We start from the raw sequence: 13,642 nt of genomic DNA, 5'->3' as shown, positions 1-13,642 counted from the left end.
TGAACTTTCAACTGTGAAATATAAGGGGTTTCTCCATTTCATACCATGCATTTTAGGGACTTACATCAGTTCTGCAGGTTGATTTTGTCTTTCGTTTCCTGCCTTTCCCTTTCTTTTCTTCCTCTGTTGAAGGTTTTCCCTGATCTGACAGCTCTGCTGACTTTCTTTCTGGTTCCTGAGATGCAGGAGTAGTGGGCTCTTCCTCCTCCTCCTCCTCTTCAGGGGGAAGGGGTAAAGGTTCGAGGTAGTAACTTCGTGGCTTGGGTTTAGGATGTGTGTGATAAAGGAGGAGGTGTTGCTGCTCCTCATATTTTATAACTTTCCTATCAATGCGAACAGTTCCAAACCAAGCCCAGGAGAGTGGAGCAGGATTCTTGCTGCCCTCAAATAAATCCCATGGGGATACTTTCTGCTTAGTTGAGACTTGAAGCCCCTGTTTTAAAATTTAAAGTGACATCTTTAATTTGGCATATTTTACCCTTTATAGAAATCCTAACAGTCCACAGTACTATAAAATATAGAATGATATAAATAGAACATGGACTGTTAAAACAAGGGTACACAGAACTATCAGAAGAAGATATCTGAAGAAAGATATAACTATCAGAAGAAAGTAATATAAGATTTCCGGTATTCATTCAGTGATATTTCAGTTATGAAATAGATAGATGCATGTATAAAGAGGGAGTGGAGTACATTACAGAACAAAATAATTGCCTTAATACCTCAGGGCACAATCCTATACATGTTTAGACAGGGAAAAAAGTCCTACAACATCCTGGTTGCAGAATTCTAAATATCCATTTCTTGCATTTCATGCTCCCGCCAGTTTTGTGGTGGGGTTTTTTTTTTGGGGGGGGGGGGTCTAGACTTATGCTTCTGAGCCAGGATAATGCCCTTTGAGGATAACCCATATATCTTATTGAATGGATTCTAACCCATTAAAACATATGCTTCAATAAATCTGCTAGTGTTTAACAATACTCTTATTGTTTTTGTTGCAACTGACTAACAAACCTAGCCCTCTGGGAACTGTTACCATGTAAGAACAAAACAAACACATATTTTAGACTTAAGCTACAAAATCTAATTAGCAATCTGCATGCAAGACACTAGTAGCATGCTACATATGGCAATTCCTGTTCCAAGTGTCTGCATCAGAGTTGTTTGAAAAATACTTGGTATATTCCACTTCCAACAAGTTTCAGGAAATCTCTAGAATTTATTTCATTCCAAAAACAGGCTCCCAGCTTACTTGTTTCTGATGGTATAACTTAAATTTTAAAATCTCTTAACAAGTACTGTACTGATTTAAAAACTAAGTAAAATTGATGGTTGTTTTAACATTTTATATTGGAAAGTCCAAACTGCCATGCCATGCTAAATAATGATTCAGAAATAAAACTCATATATTCTCTTCTAATTCTCCATGTGCCTTCTCTCACCTTTTCTTTTTAAAACAATAAGTTTTCTTTGAAAAAAAAGATGTTTTCAGAAAATACGATGGAGGGGGGAAAGGAGTATATAAGAAGAAAAGGAAAAGAAGAAACAAAAAGAAAAAAGGGTCATTCTAAGGACTGAACAAGGAACTCCTCATTTAAGCCCATTTACAATAGACAACGGTCTCTGTCAGCCATTCTCCCCTCCCACCCATTCAATTCTCAATCATATATTTATAAATTGCAACATTGCTTTGGTACTGATGGTAACCACAGACCATTGTATAAATAATGTTTTCTTTAACCATTATTTCAGTTGTTCAAAGTAAATCTCCCACCTTTAACTGGTCTTCTGTTGGAATTAACAGGTTTTCTTACCAGGTTCACTGTGAAATAGATTTCTATTGGTGCAGAAAACTATAGGTTGAAAGGCTCTGTTAATATGGTGGGGCTCAAGCAGTACCTTAGTTGTGTACTCAGTATTTTGAGTAAGTCAGTTATCCTTTATTATGCCGCCATGGCAGCTTTTTAGTGGATGCGACCAGAACAGTTTCACAGGCTCCTAAATGTGCTTCTACTCCCCCAAAATTTCTCCTGCATAAGGTGTTACCTGCCACAATCTTGTGCCTTATGAAAAAACAACTGAACTCATTCAAGTGCTCACAAGCAATCTTTTGACTGTCAAATACATAAATACATTGATACATAATATTTTACACGGTATGTGTTTATTCTTGCCTGTTTCTTATCTATGGAGTCAAATCCAGCAATTTTGTTTCCCTTTGTATCTATTAGTGATCCCATAGGTTCACAAGCAATAATGTCACACATCTGTTTAGGCAACGGTAGGAGTTGACGAACTTTGTCAATACTTTCTGAACATTTATCTCCTAGTTCTTTCTACAAAAAAAAAGAAGTACACATGTAAAAATAGAAAACCGTTTCACAATTCTAGACCAAACAGTTTCAAATGAATCACTTCCTTGTACTTCTACTAATTTCATTCAGGACTTCCAGCATGGCCTTCCTGTGCCTTAAAATTGCTTGTTATGTTTTTCCTCACTTTACTCTCCACCCTCCTTGCAAGGACAAAAAAAGAGTCTAACTTTCTAAAGCCTGGGATCTGATATTCTAGACTCTTTGGCCCAATGCAGACACAACTCTGCTATTGCCCTAACCAAACTTAAAGGATGAAAGTAAGATACAGGTTCATACAATCCCACCTTCACCCATATCTTATGGGAGAATGTTACCAATCTCTTAAACAGCCAGTTCATTAATTCTGTATGAAGCCTTCATATCCTGTAAAGCTATTATATTCTTTAAAATTTCCTTAGTGCACAAATTCCTCAATTACATCTGCTTGACAACAAATGGAAAACATTAGGCAGAAGATTCAGAAAAAAAACAGATTTCAGAAATTAGATGGGAAACTTACTTTGAGTTTTTTCACCAAATTCATGTATGCTCTTTTGTTCTCTTCAGACCCCATTTGGGATGCATTTGATAGGTCAGACGCTAAAGTTCCATTGATCAACACACTCAACATGTCAAGTACAGTTGTGAATAATTCACTGAGAGGGCCAAAATAAAATGAAAAACAAAGCAATGAGCTATACTTTGAAAAGCAGATTAGTTCTTCCAGTTAACCAATGCTTTAATATTTCCTTTTGAAATGTCATAAGATCCATGAGCATAAAATCCAAAAGCATGAGACAAACCTCCAGTGGGAAATAGAGGCAATTGCTACTGATGCAAGACAACCAGTTTGATAGCCCAGTTTCTGAAGTTCTCAAATGGGTCAGTGTGGAAATATCCCATCCCAGCTGCTGTTTTGCTCCATTGTGGTACTTTTCATGGGTTTTCAAACCTGTCAGTCAGCATGGCTTTTTTTCTTACATTTGCCCTGATCCAACTAGGAAGAAAAGTAAGCTATGACTGCCAATCCACATTTTTCTTTGGCCATGTTTGGGAAAACCGCTATCATATTTGCACTTCACCCACAGAGAATCACTAAGTCAGAATTCTGAATTCATTTCAGATGAAATGTATAAGACAGAAACTACATACCCATTAGACCCCTCACACCCATTTGTGCAAAATTTGCTGGCATCTTTTGTCTTGTACCTACTAGTAACAGCTATTTAAACTGGTAAAGACTATTATACATAACAGTGTAGACATACTTATTGGTTTGCATATCAACTGTTCCAGATGTTATGATTTGAAGGAGCAGAAGTGCCCAGTCTGTGGTCCACTGTGTACTTCTCTGCACCGTGTCAAACATTCCTCCCACCTAAAATGTGAACCACATGGGGGAGAAAAATTAATGGTAAACAAGATATGCTAATTATATTGTGCTTTATTAATACTTGTTACTTCACTACATGAAGGCTTCATAAATATGCTGCCATGATGCTGGTGGACAGTCACCTAGAAGCCAAGGTCCTACCTACACTTCTGTTTACACTTCCAGCAACCTACTGCCTTTCCAGCACACATCAATAATATACCAGTGGTTTTCAACTGCCAGTCCAGGAACTGGCACCAGTCTGTGGGAGTTTTCCTGGTGGCCCATGGTGGGGCTGCATCCTGCTTGCCACAGACGGACAAAGGGGCTTGCTGTGCTCCATCACATCTTCCTTGGTTGGCATCACATTTGTGAGGGGTGCGCCAGTGTCACTTGGGGGCCGGGGCGGGGAGAGAGACAGCTCAAGGGGAGCCAGCTGGGAGCCATGCTGCACTATTTCAGTATTTTGTTCTTTTGTTGGCATTTTTAGTTGCTCGGTTTCTGGTCATTTTGGAGAATTCTCCCTTGTTTGGTGTTGTGTTTGGAAACTAATACACAGAATACTGTATTATGTGTATCGTGCTTTTTGTTTCTGTCTCAGCAGTCCCTGAGGTGGCTTTCCTGTTTTCGCCAGTCCCCAGCTGTGGAAAGATTGAAAACCACTGTAATAGACTTCTCTAAGCAGAAGGAATGAATCCACACAAAGAATCTTGATAAAAGCAGGCTAAAAGGTGAGAGGTGAAGGACCCTGTATTTCAGTTTGGCTGCACTGCACTATGTCTAGCATAACAGCTGTGAAGGCTGGAGGCGGGAGATTACATTAGAGTCTGGGGAAGGTTCACTGCACTTTGCTTTCTCTGTCTGCAAGGATACAGGATTATAGCCTTGCTGTTGCTCTCATATGTAGTCCTTGCCACATTACTTACCTCAAAGTTATGTCAATTGTATATGTCTTTAAGCTGCAATATGTAATTTTTAAAATTAACAGATGAAGAATTTTGTAAGGAAGCATTAGTAGTAGTTCTCCAAGCAAAGGGCTTACCTCTAATATACAAAGCACAGGGACTGAGAATTATATATCACTAACAATGCATATGAGCATCTTCCTCCACATGTATATTAAATAATGACTAAATAAATGTATTCATTTTAGTGGAGACTTCCAAAACACATCCCTCAGCTTTAATGTTTTGAATTCATAGCACAGAATGTTCCTCACTTTATCAAATTAACATTACTTGATCAAATCAACCACAGATATCTGGCTGATGAAGTACTGGTTCACAATGGGATAGTTTACCTCAAAGCCACTGCATGCACCAGTTAAGTTCAAGTATATAATAGACAAATGAGACAGGAAATTATATACATCTAAAAATAATAATCCCCTTGAAGGAGGGTCACAGCAAAATAGCAAAAACAAAACATGTTTCACCTGAACTATACATATTTATATCAGCATTGAGATTGCCTCACTATACTGGGTAGAAATTATGTGATCCCATTTTTCCTAAAAGATATCACACAAAAGGGTAGGGGGTAGATCATGTTTCAATATGTGATGAACCAGTATCTGGTATGTTAGTTTCCTGCTTGCAGAGAGAGAAAGCATGTGCTAATGGATCCTACATCAGCAGTCTGAATGCCATGTTACAGGTTAAGTAGCATCCTTCATCATGCTGCATAAGATCAAATACTACAGACTGTAACATTATATCCATGTACCTATAGCAATCTAACAAGTGAGATGTAGATAGTGTACATTGCTATTACTTCTTTCCCATATCTACAACCTATTTTTGTACCTGTAACTATGTTAATGAAACTATAACTACTCCATGCAGTGAAACATTTGCATTACATACTGTTTCCAATATGTACCATGCCTCTTTTCAGAATTCTTTTTCGCACTTTAAGCTATTAATACTCAACATGCAAATAATCGCTGCTAATTCAGCTGCTGGTGGACACATATAATCTGCCATCTAGCATGACTAATAGACAGTTTGCTGGCTGTCAGGCCTGTGTTTGGGGAAGTCTTGTTTCAACATCTAATGCAATCTGTAAGTGCTGATCAGATCAGGAAATCTAATGTCCTACCTTCTTCCTGGGCTTGCTGCCAGCCTACAGGAGTTATTTTATTTGTGGACTTCTCCATTTTAAACTGCCATGCTGACTGTAGATATTATATGCTGTGCTAATCATTTCTTGGCCTGTTATCCGGGAGACAGATGTTTTCAAACTAAAACTACCATCTACCAAGGAATGACCTATCTACTAAAACTACCTAATTAACAATTGTACGCAGTACGGTCTATTTGACTGCCAGATCCTCAGGGTCTCCAGCACAGTTCATTCCCATCACCCATTCCTTGATCTTCTTAATTGAATGATAGCTTTGAACCTGCATCTTTCAGCATTCACGGCACGACCACTAAATTCTGCCCCTCAGTTACAGTCACTACACTTATGATTTACTTAACTTCAGTCACTAACCTATGAATTCAAGGCCAGATGGTTACTATATCTATGTCTCTGAGATGTGCCACAGCATATAAAATAATTCAAAGGATCAGTGGTGAGAGCTGCTCAGCCTGACTGGTGGGACAGAAGGCTGGTAGGCAGAGAACCAAAGGGTTCACAACAGACAAAAGCAACGGGTTTTATTGACATAGAGCAGTCTTTGAATACCCAGAGGCCAGCAATCCATACCACAGAAAGAGAAAAAAGAAATCCAAATAGATGGTGGGGCATAACATCCTTTGGCTCCACATTCTCCTGTTTCAGCAACAACTCCCACCTCACAGAGAATCATGGAATTTTTTTGAATAAAGATAAAAATGTGCACAGCTATAGCGATAATTCATTAAAATATGTGATATTCTCAGAGCCACTCAGAAAAGTTGCCTTTGAAACACAGAAGCAAGTTTTGAATGCTTCCAAAATTATCTGCCTTCATATATCCATCCCAAGGATTCACCAAAGAAGGGCTACCCAAAAATTACACAGTACAATATTCAAAATTAGGCATGTCTTTCAGGGAGTAGGACAACTGAACTGCTTGGAAGAAAGCATAGCATATCTGTAGTTCATAGTTCATTGTCATTATTCTAGTAATAACAGCATATCCCTTGGGAATCAAGAAGGAACAACTGGCAAAATGCATAGACATACACGTGCATCCCTTTGCCAGCATTCATGCACCCACACGGAGAACCCCCAAAGTATCTACACATACTTTGAAAGAAACCCCAAGAATGAGAGAAAGAACATGTACTTGAAAGACTCTGTCACACAGAGGAAGGTCAGGGCCTCTTCTCAATCATTCCAGACTGCAGGGCATGGAAAATGGACTCAAGTGACAAGAAACCAGATTCTGGCTGAACCAGAAGAAAAGCTTCCTGGCTGTTAGAGCAGTACAGCAATGGAACCAATACTTCAGAAGGCCATGGGCTCTCCCACACACAGGAGGCTTTCAAGAGGCAGTTGGGCAGCCATCTGCTGGGGAGCCATTGTCAGAGTTGCTTTACTCTGGACTCCTGCATCAAGCCAGCAGTTGGGCAGCCGTCTGCTGGGGAGCCACATAGGCCCCTTCCAACTCTACTATGATTTCATGTTCTCAATAGCATTAAAACTGTATTGTCTATATTTCCAGAACCAATTATTTAGTATCTGCAAAGATGCAAAACTCCAGGCTCTAAAAGAATATTTAGAAGAGCTAGAGAGAGCCTAGTGTGGGGCTGGGGAGAGCCAGTCCCCAAGCGGCCGGGAGCTCACAGGCTGACTTTGGCCAGCCTAACCTGTACGGGTTGCTGTAAAGTTAAAATGGACTGGAGGAGAACCATGTAAGCTTCTTAGGGTTCTTTGGAGGAAAAGGAAGAATACAAATCTTACAAATATATAACACATTCCAATAATAAAATTTCAGAAAAGAAATTATTCTTTTCACTGTAACAAATTCCTCTCCTTCTCAGAGTTTTAATTGAAGGGCAGCATTAAACTATTAAATGTTCCCTTTTCTTACCAAATTAAGGCGGAGCTGCAAGGCTTCATGCATCATTTGCCTAGCTTTAACATCATCCTGGTATCGTTCTTCCCTCCAGTTGCTTAATATCTAGGAACAAAATTATGATTAACACAACTATGCTCATTTAAAAATCTTTAAATGACTTCTTCCTGCTTAAATTACCTGGTGTAGAACAATTTTTACCAGTTTCTATGGAAAGCAATTCCAAAACCTTTTAAACATGTTATTATGAATTTACATGGGTGGCATTGTTCAAAGGAAGAAATATGAGTTGGAGGCAGAGTCCCAGCTCCAACTTTGGAAACATGCATTAGCATCAGAGCTTCAACTCCAAGCTCAGAGCACCCTGCACCCTGCATCCACCCTCACAGCCAGCATGAAAAGAACTGAGCCAGCCGCGGCTCTGAGTCTGGAAGACTGACCTCAGAGCTGGAAATCTGTGGGCAGCAAGGAGAACTGTAAGCTCCATTCATGATATGATGTTCACTTGTGGCACTTCAGCCTCTCCTCCTCACATGTGGAGGCAAAAGACTTAGATGGCTGAAAGAATCTAAGTCTTTTGTATGGTGGGAAGAGTGCACAGGCAAGTTTCCCTGTCCTCCATTTGATGCTCTGACTTCAAAAGTTACATTCAGTCACCTTGGATTGTGCTGATTTTCTTTCAGTTAAGAGAAGAATTTCTTGTCAACAAGATAGTCATACATGCATGGCTCCCTGCCATTGCCCACAAGAACTCATTACTTTCCATTATAAACACAGCTGCCTTTCAATAGACAAGAGAGAGAAGTTTCTAAGTTATACATAGGTAGCACTTTTTTGAGTGGTTCTGAAATATTCTACAGATTAGAAATAAAGCTTCAAGCAGAGAAAGTTAAGAAATATATCAGATCCAGATAAAAGCCTGGAGGAACTGAAAAGAAAAAAGGAGGAAGGATTAAAGGCATACAAAGCAGAAATGGAAAGAAAAGTGTCAGATAATGGAGCAGTTGGAGACTGGATCTAAAGCAAATCATTACATGGATATATATGATTACTAGTGTCTGTGATATATCTCAGATGCTGGACTAATTCATGCATTGCTGCCATGACATGTGAGCTGCATCCCGTGCTGTGATCCTATAACACTTCAGTAACATCCAGATGCAGGAAGTACATGAGCAGGGCAAAGAATGAGATCCCCTCCCAGGCCGACACTGCCATTTCTGGGGAGTGGCTGAAGAAGCAGCACAAGTCACCCTGTCCACAATGTCATTTCATCGAGCCATTACTGGGATGGCCATGGGACTATACCCAAGGGAAAGAGATCACATGTCAGGATAGCGGCATAGGAATTAAACACTGAAACCAAGGAGCGAATGGTAGCCATGCTATGTTCTGTCATCTTCTAAACTAACTCCTAAACCTTAAACAAATCAAGTGGAAACAAGGCCTTTTGATTTTAATCCTGTTTATTTCCATTAGTAATGTGGTGTTAGGCTCAGATTTCAGGTGGCACCTGGGTAGGAAACCTCTTCCAGAATGTAGAAAGTAACACAAAGGGAGGAGGCTGGGCTATAAATTTTTCTCCCTTACATTTTGCTTTATTGGCATGTTTTATTTTCAGGGATTTTAACAATGTATTTATTTATATTGGGAAACATTCAAAATTAATACCTGTACTATCTGCAGTCTGAAATGTCCATCCTACCAGAATTCTACCATTGCATCCACTTGAATATGTAGACCAGACTTTGATGTACCTTAATGTTCAGTTTTAGACTAAAGTCTGAGGAACCATTCAATTAACTCTGTAAACCAAATAGCTGTAGACTTCAGTTCCTCAAAAAGCAGTTTTCTGTGCCACACGGGAAACTACAGCTGGACTGCAGAAAGGTCTGAGAGTGGATATGTGCTCTGGCATTATTTAGTCCATGAAAAGTGACTAAATAATTGTACTGAATGTCTTAATCCCTTGAGCTAATCCCCAATGGCTCTTTGGAACCTGAATTAGTACCTACACCAAAGCTATGGCAAGCCACACAAGAAAAGTCAAAGAGAAAAGCACTTTGGGCCTGCTTCATTGAAAGGGTCACTCAGGGACTAATGATTGTTTCTATCCCTGCTTCTGAGCAATTTGCTCAATTCCTAAAAACACAAAAACACCAGGGAGGTTTTTGTTTGTTTTTAAACGAGCCTTCTATCATTTCTCTTCATTTATTTTCCTGAAAGTGGCATAGATAACTTTTGGTTCCCATCTGCCTGGGCCCATTAATATAATTGATTCTCATCAGGTACAGAGCACAGAATTATCTGCTTATTTTTACCTGATTAACTTGATTTTGTAGAGATGTTAGAAGCCCTTCTCGCTGCTCATCCTGTCCCTTAAGGCAAGTAAGTACCAAAGAAAGGAAAGGTTGCTGACTCAAAAGAGACATGCTTTAAAAGAGGCAGAGACAAGATTTAATTAGTAGTGTTATTCTGATACTTCCTGTCTCCAATCCCTTCCTTCCCTTTGTCTACACTTTCCCTAGAAGGGTTTTGGTAAGTGAAAACCTTACAAGTCAGTCCCAGAACAGTAGGCTAGAAGAGCCTTCCCCAACTTGGGGCCCTGCCAATTGGTTTGCAGTCCCCATTACTCCCAGCCAGTATGGCCAACAGCCATACCTGTTGCTTCCTGGGAATGATGGGAGTCACAGTCCAAGATATCTGGAGGGTACCAGGTTGATGAAGGACAGGGCAGGGATTTGTGAACCATGGGGTTCTATGAGGACACTCATAGAATTTCTTCAGTGGGAAGATCAGAAATAGCTGCCACAATATGAGGTGACAGCCTCTGGCTAAGATGGCTTTCAAGCTAGGTTAAATAACTAATGGAGGATAATTTATACCAGTGGCTGGTAGCCACAATAGCTACATGCACACTCCAGGTTTCAGAGGCAGTGTACTTCAGTACCAGCAATAGCAAGAGAATGGCTGATGCCTTCATGCCATGCTTGTGAACTTCTCAGAGGAATATGGTTGCACACTATGAAAAGCAGAATGCTGAGCTAGATATACCATAGGTCTGATCCAGCAAGGCTGTTCTTAATGTTCTTATGGCAGGCAATCTTCTCCAAAAGACAGTTCTATATTTACTGATAACCATAGCCTCAGGAGAATATTGCAAATGTTGTACAGGTGACCTATGTATGTAAGGTGCAGCTTAGACAACATCCAGAAATCATCTGCAATGTGCAAAGGTTACTTGGCAAACAAATCAATGCAGAAGGGGTTCCAAAGGGATAGGGAGATCAAAAACCACTGTTTTTGGCCAATGGTTAATGGCGATGTGTGGCATATCCCTCACTTCCTAATTTATCAGAAGTTCTTAGAAGTAAACAAGTTATCTCCACAGCAGGATCTTTCACAGTTCTCTGTGTGTAAGGACTTCTTTGTACAAGGCAGAGAAGAACAAGATGTTTGCGTTCCTTGGTTTTGTATGGCACTTCCATAGTAGCAGCAATTAAGCCAAAAGAGGGTGTGCAATACACCAATACTATTCACGTTAATAAGAAAAAAAAGTATTGCAATTTAAAGGGCATAACTTCCAGTCTTGCTAATCGAAGTATGTTTTTATTAAGTAAGAACTAGTTCAAAGTAGTTTAATATTAACAAAGTTAAAAGGAAGTAAGATTTGAATTCCCAAATATGAAATAGAATATGCAGGTAAAAGAAAGGATGAGAAAGACAATTTTTATGAGGAAGGTTTTTGAATTTAGACGAGCAAATTCATGCAAGCTTCTAAAAATACTGTAGGATTTTCCAGTGAATCATTGTGGTTTTGATTTTAATAATTATATTCAAATACCTATCTGGGCATTTCTCAATACATAATCAGAATCCCAAATGGGATGAACCATTTATTTGTAAAAAGAGATATTTTATTTGAGATAACAACTCACTATATTATTGAAAAATGAATTTTGCTTTTGGAAATGATGGGTGAAATAAGTGTAGATTTGGTTCTACTTTCATAAAATCTAATGGAAATGTTTGGGCTTTTTAATATAATGTTTCCAGGGCCATTAAAAGGAAAATTCATTTTATTTAAGAATGCAAGATGCTCACTTTCTTTCTAAACACATCCAAAAGATAACTTTCCTCTATTGGAATAACTATTTAGGAAGCCATTGCCAACATGATACCTTTCAGATATTTCAGAGTATGACTCGCATAAGTTTGCATCAGCATAAATAGTGATCAAAGAGTTGCAGGCAAAAATATCTTCAGGGCAATATGTTAGTAAGATTTTTGTTACAACAAAATCTGAACAGTATGACATACACAGCTTCCAAGTATTAAAAAAAAACCCAAATACTGTCTGAAAAACATGGTAAAGTTTTTGGTTTTTTAAAAAAACCAAATCATTACACGACAAAGAGCTCCTCATTTCACAGTGCAAGAATGTGATTATAAGTTACTATAGCAAAAGGTTACGTCCCTAGCCAAATTTCAGATAGTCTCATAATAAGCTACATTGCCCCCCACCGCCTCCGGTCATTTCTACCTCTTTTGTTTTTGCCTGTCTCTCTCCTTCTTTGACGATGATCCCAAATGTTGGCCTTTCTCTAGCTCTTCTCCAGCTGCTTTCAAGACTCTGCCCTGAACAGAGGTAGGCAGCTTTGCAATCAAGGGAGCCATTAGCCACACACCTTGTCGTTCGGAAGAACTAAAAGCATGAAATATACAAGAAATGCCAAGCAGAATGTCATTTAGTATTCTCATTGTTTTCTTTGAGAGTAAAATATATACATGAGAGATTTTAACAAACTGCTTAAAACAAGGCAGGTAGGTTTAAACCAATACAGTTCAATCAAATCAAGCAATAATTAAAACAACTTTAATTCAAGTCCTTCGGTTTCAATGAGCTGTAATTTACAGTCTGACATCCCAGTCCAGAGTTTTGTGCATGTGCAGAATGCCTGCAAAACCATAAGTTTCCATGTTCATATTCCTTGGCATGTATAGAATCACTTTACAGCAGTGGATAATCAAGTGAAAGCAAAATTCTCATATGCAGAAAAATTCTGTGTGTGCACTAGTTCTGCTCTGTGCTCAGCATAAATTACTAGACTGGAACTGCTTCTGATCTTGGAAAGTTGGCTTCTGGATACTTTGAATTAGCACAAGTATGATTAAAACAAATCCAGGAAAAACAACCATGTTTACACCTCAGTGTAGAACTCCTGCAAAAATATAAAATGCATATCATTTCATCATGATCTGTTCAAACTAAGCACATTACCTTAGGAACGTCTTTTTATTGTTCTGCCTTGTAATATGTGTGTCAGCATTTCCAACAGAGTTTGGATTGAAGAGGCCTATACCAGAGTTAGAAGAGTTATTGTTTAGATCAGCGGATTGCTGAAACACTTCTATTGTCGCCTTTGCAATATTATCCAACAAGCTGTTCATTTCAGCCACAGACCCAGAACCCTACAGTGAAACATAAGTAAACTAGCACATTCATGACATGTTTGTTCATATACTAGGTTAATTTTTAAACATACGTCATTGAATGAAAAATGCACAAGGAAATACTCACAGGTTCCTTCATGCACTGTTTGATCATCAATTGGAGTTCCAGCCATGATTGCCTGAGAATCCACTGGTCTAGATTCTGTGCCAAACAAAGGCGTTATATTTTTCATCACTCTCTTTAAGAATAATTATTTTGACATTGAACATGGCACGTGCTTTCTCTTTATTTGTTTGCACCCACGGAATTGTTCTACATGCATATTCAGTGTGGTTCATCTTGTTTGTTCTTGCTGTCTATGGATCACTGTGAAACAGACACTTAAAACTAGCCTATGGTTGAAGACGGCATTTAACTGAGGGCTGAACTACATGCAAAGCATCCGCACT

At 39.0% G+C, this 13,642-nt stretch overlaps 1 protein-coding gene across 1 annotated transcript in view; it reads right to left on the bottom strand.

Annotated features, from left to right (window-relative positions):
- The window catches only part of MED12L (mediator complex subunit 12L), a 204,382-nt gene that overhangs the window by 24,537 nt on the left and 166,203 nt on the right, over positions 1 to 13,642 (bottom strand). Inside the window, exons 28-36 of the mRNA XM_044432963.1 lie at positions 13,320 to 13,394; positions 13,020 to 13,210; positions 12,282 to 12,443; positions 10,060 to 10,171; positions 7,754 to 7,843; positions 3,626 to 3,735; positions 2,878 to 3,013; positions 2,178 to 2,339; positions 65 to 433 (exon numbers count right to left, since the gene is read on the bottom strand). Coding sequence (XP_044288898.1) covers positions 65 to 433; positions 2,178 to 2,339; positions 2,878 to 3,013; positions 3,626 to 3,735; positions 7,754 to 7,843; positions 10,060 to 10,171; positions 12,282 to 12,443; positions 13,020 to 13,210; positions 13,320 to 13,394 — 1,407 coding nt within the window. The remainder of the gene's footprint in view (positions 1 to 64; positions 434 to 2,177; positions 2,340 to 2,877; positions 3,014 to 3,625; positions 3,736 to 7,753; positions 7,844 to 10,059; positions 10,172 to 12,281; positions 12,444 to 13,019; positions 13,211 to 13,319; positions 13,395 to 13,642) is intronic.

Source organism: Varanus komodoensis, unplaced genomic scaffold, assembly GCF_004798865.1.
Source record: "Varanus komodoensis strain SLA01 unplaced genomic scaffold, ASM479886v1 scaffold25, whole genome shotgun sequence".
Lineage (NCBI taxonomy): Eukaryota > Metazoa > Chordata > Lepidosauria > Squamata > Varanidae > Varanus > Varanus komodoensis.
The sequence above is the reverse complement of the archived record's forward strand: the minus strand, read 5'-3'. Positions and strand labels throughout refer to the sequence as shown.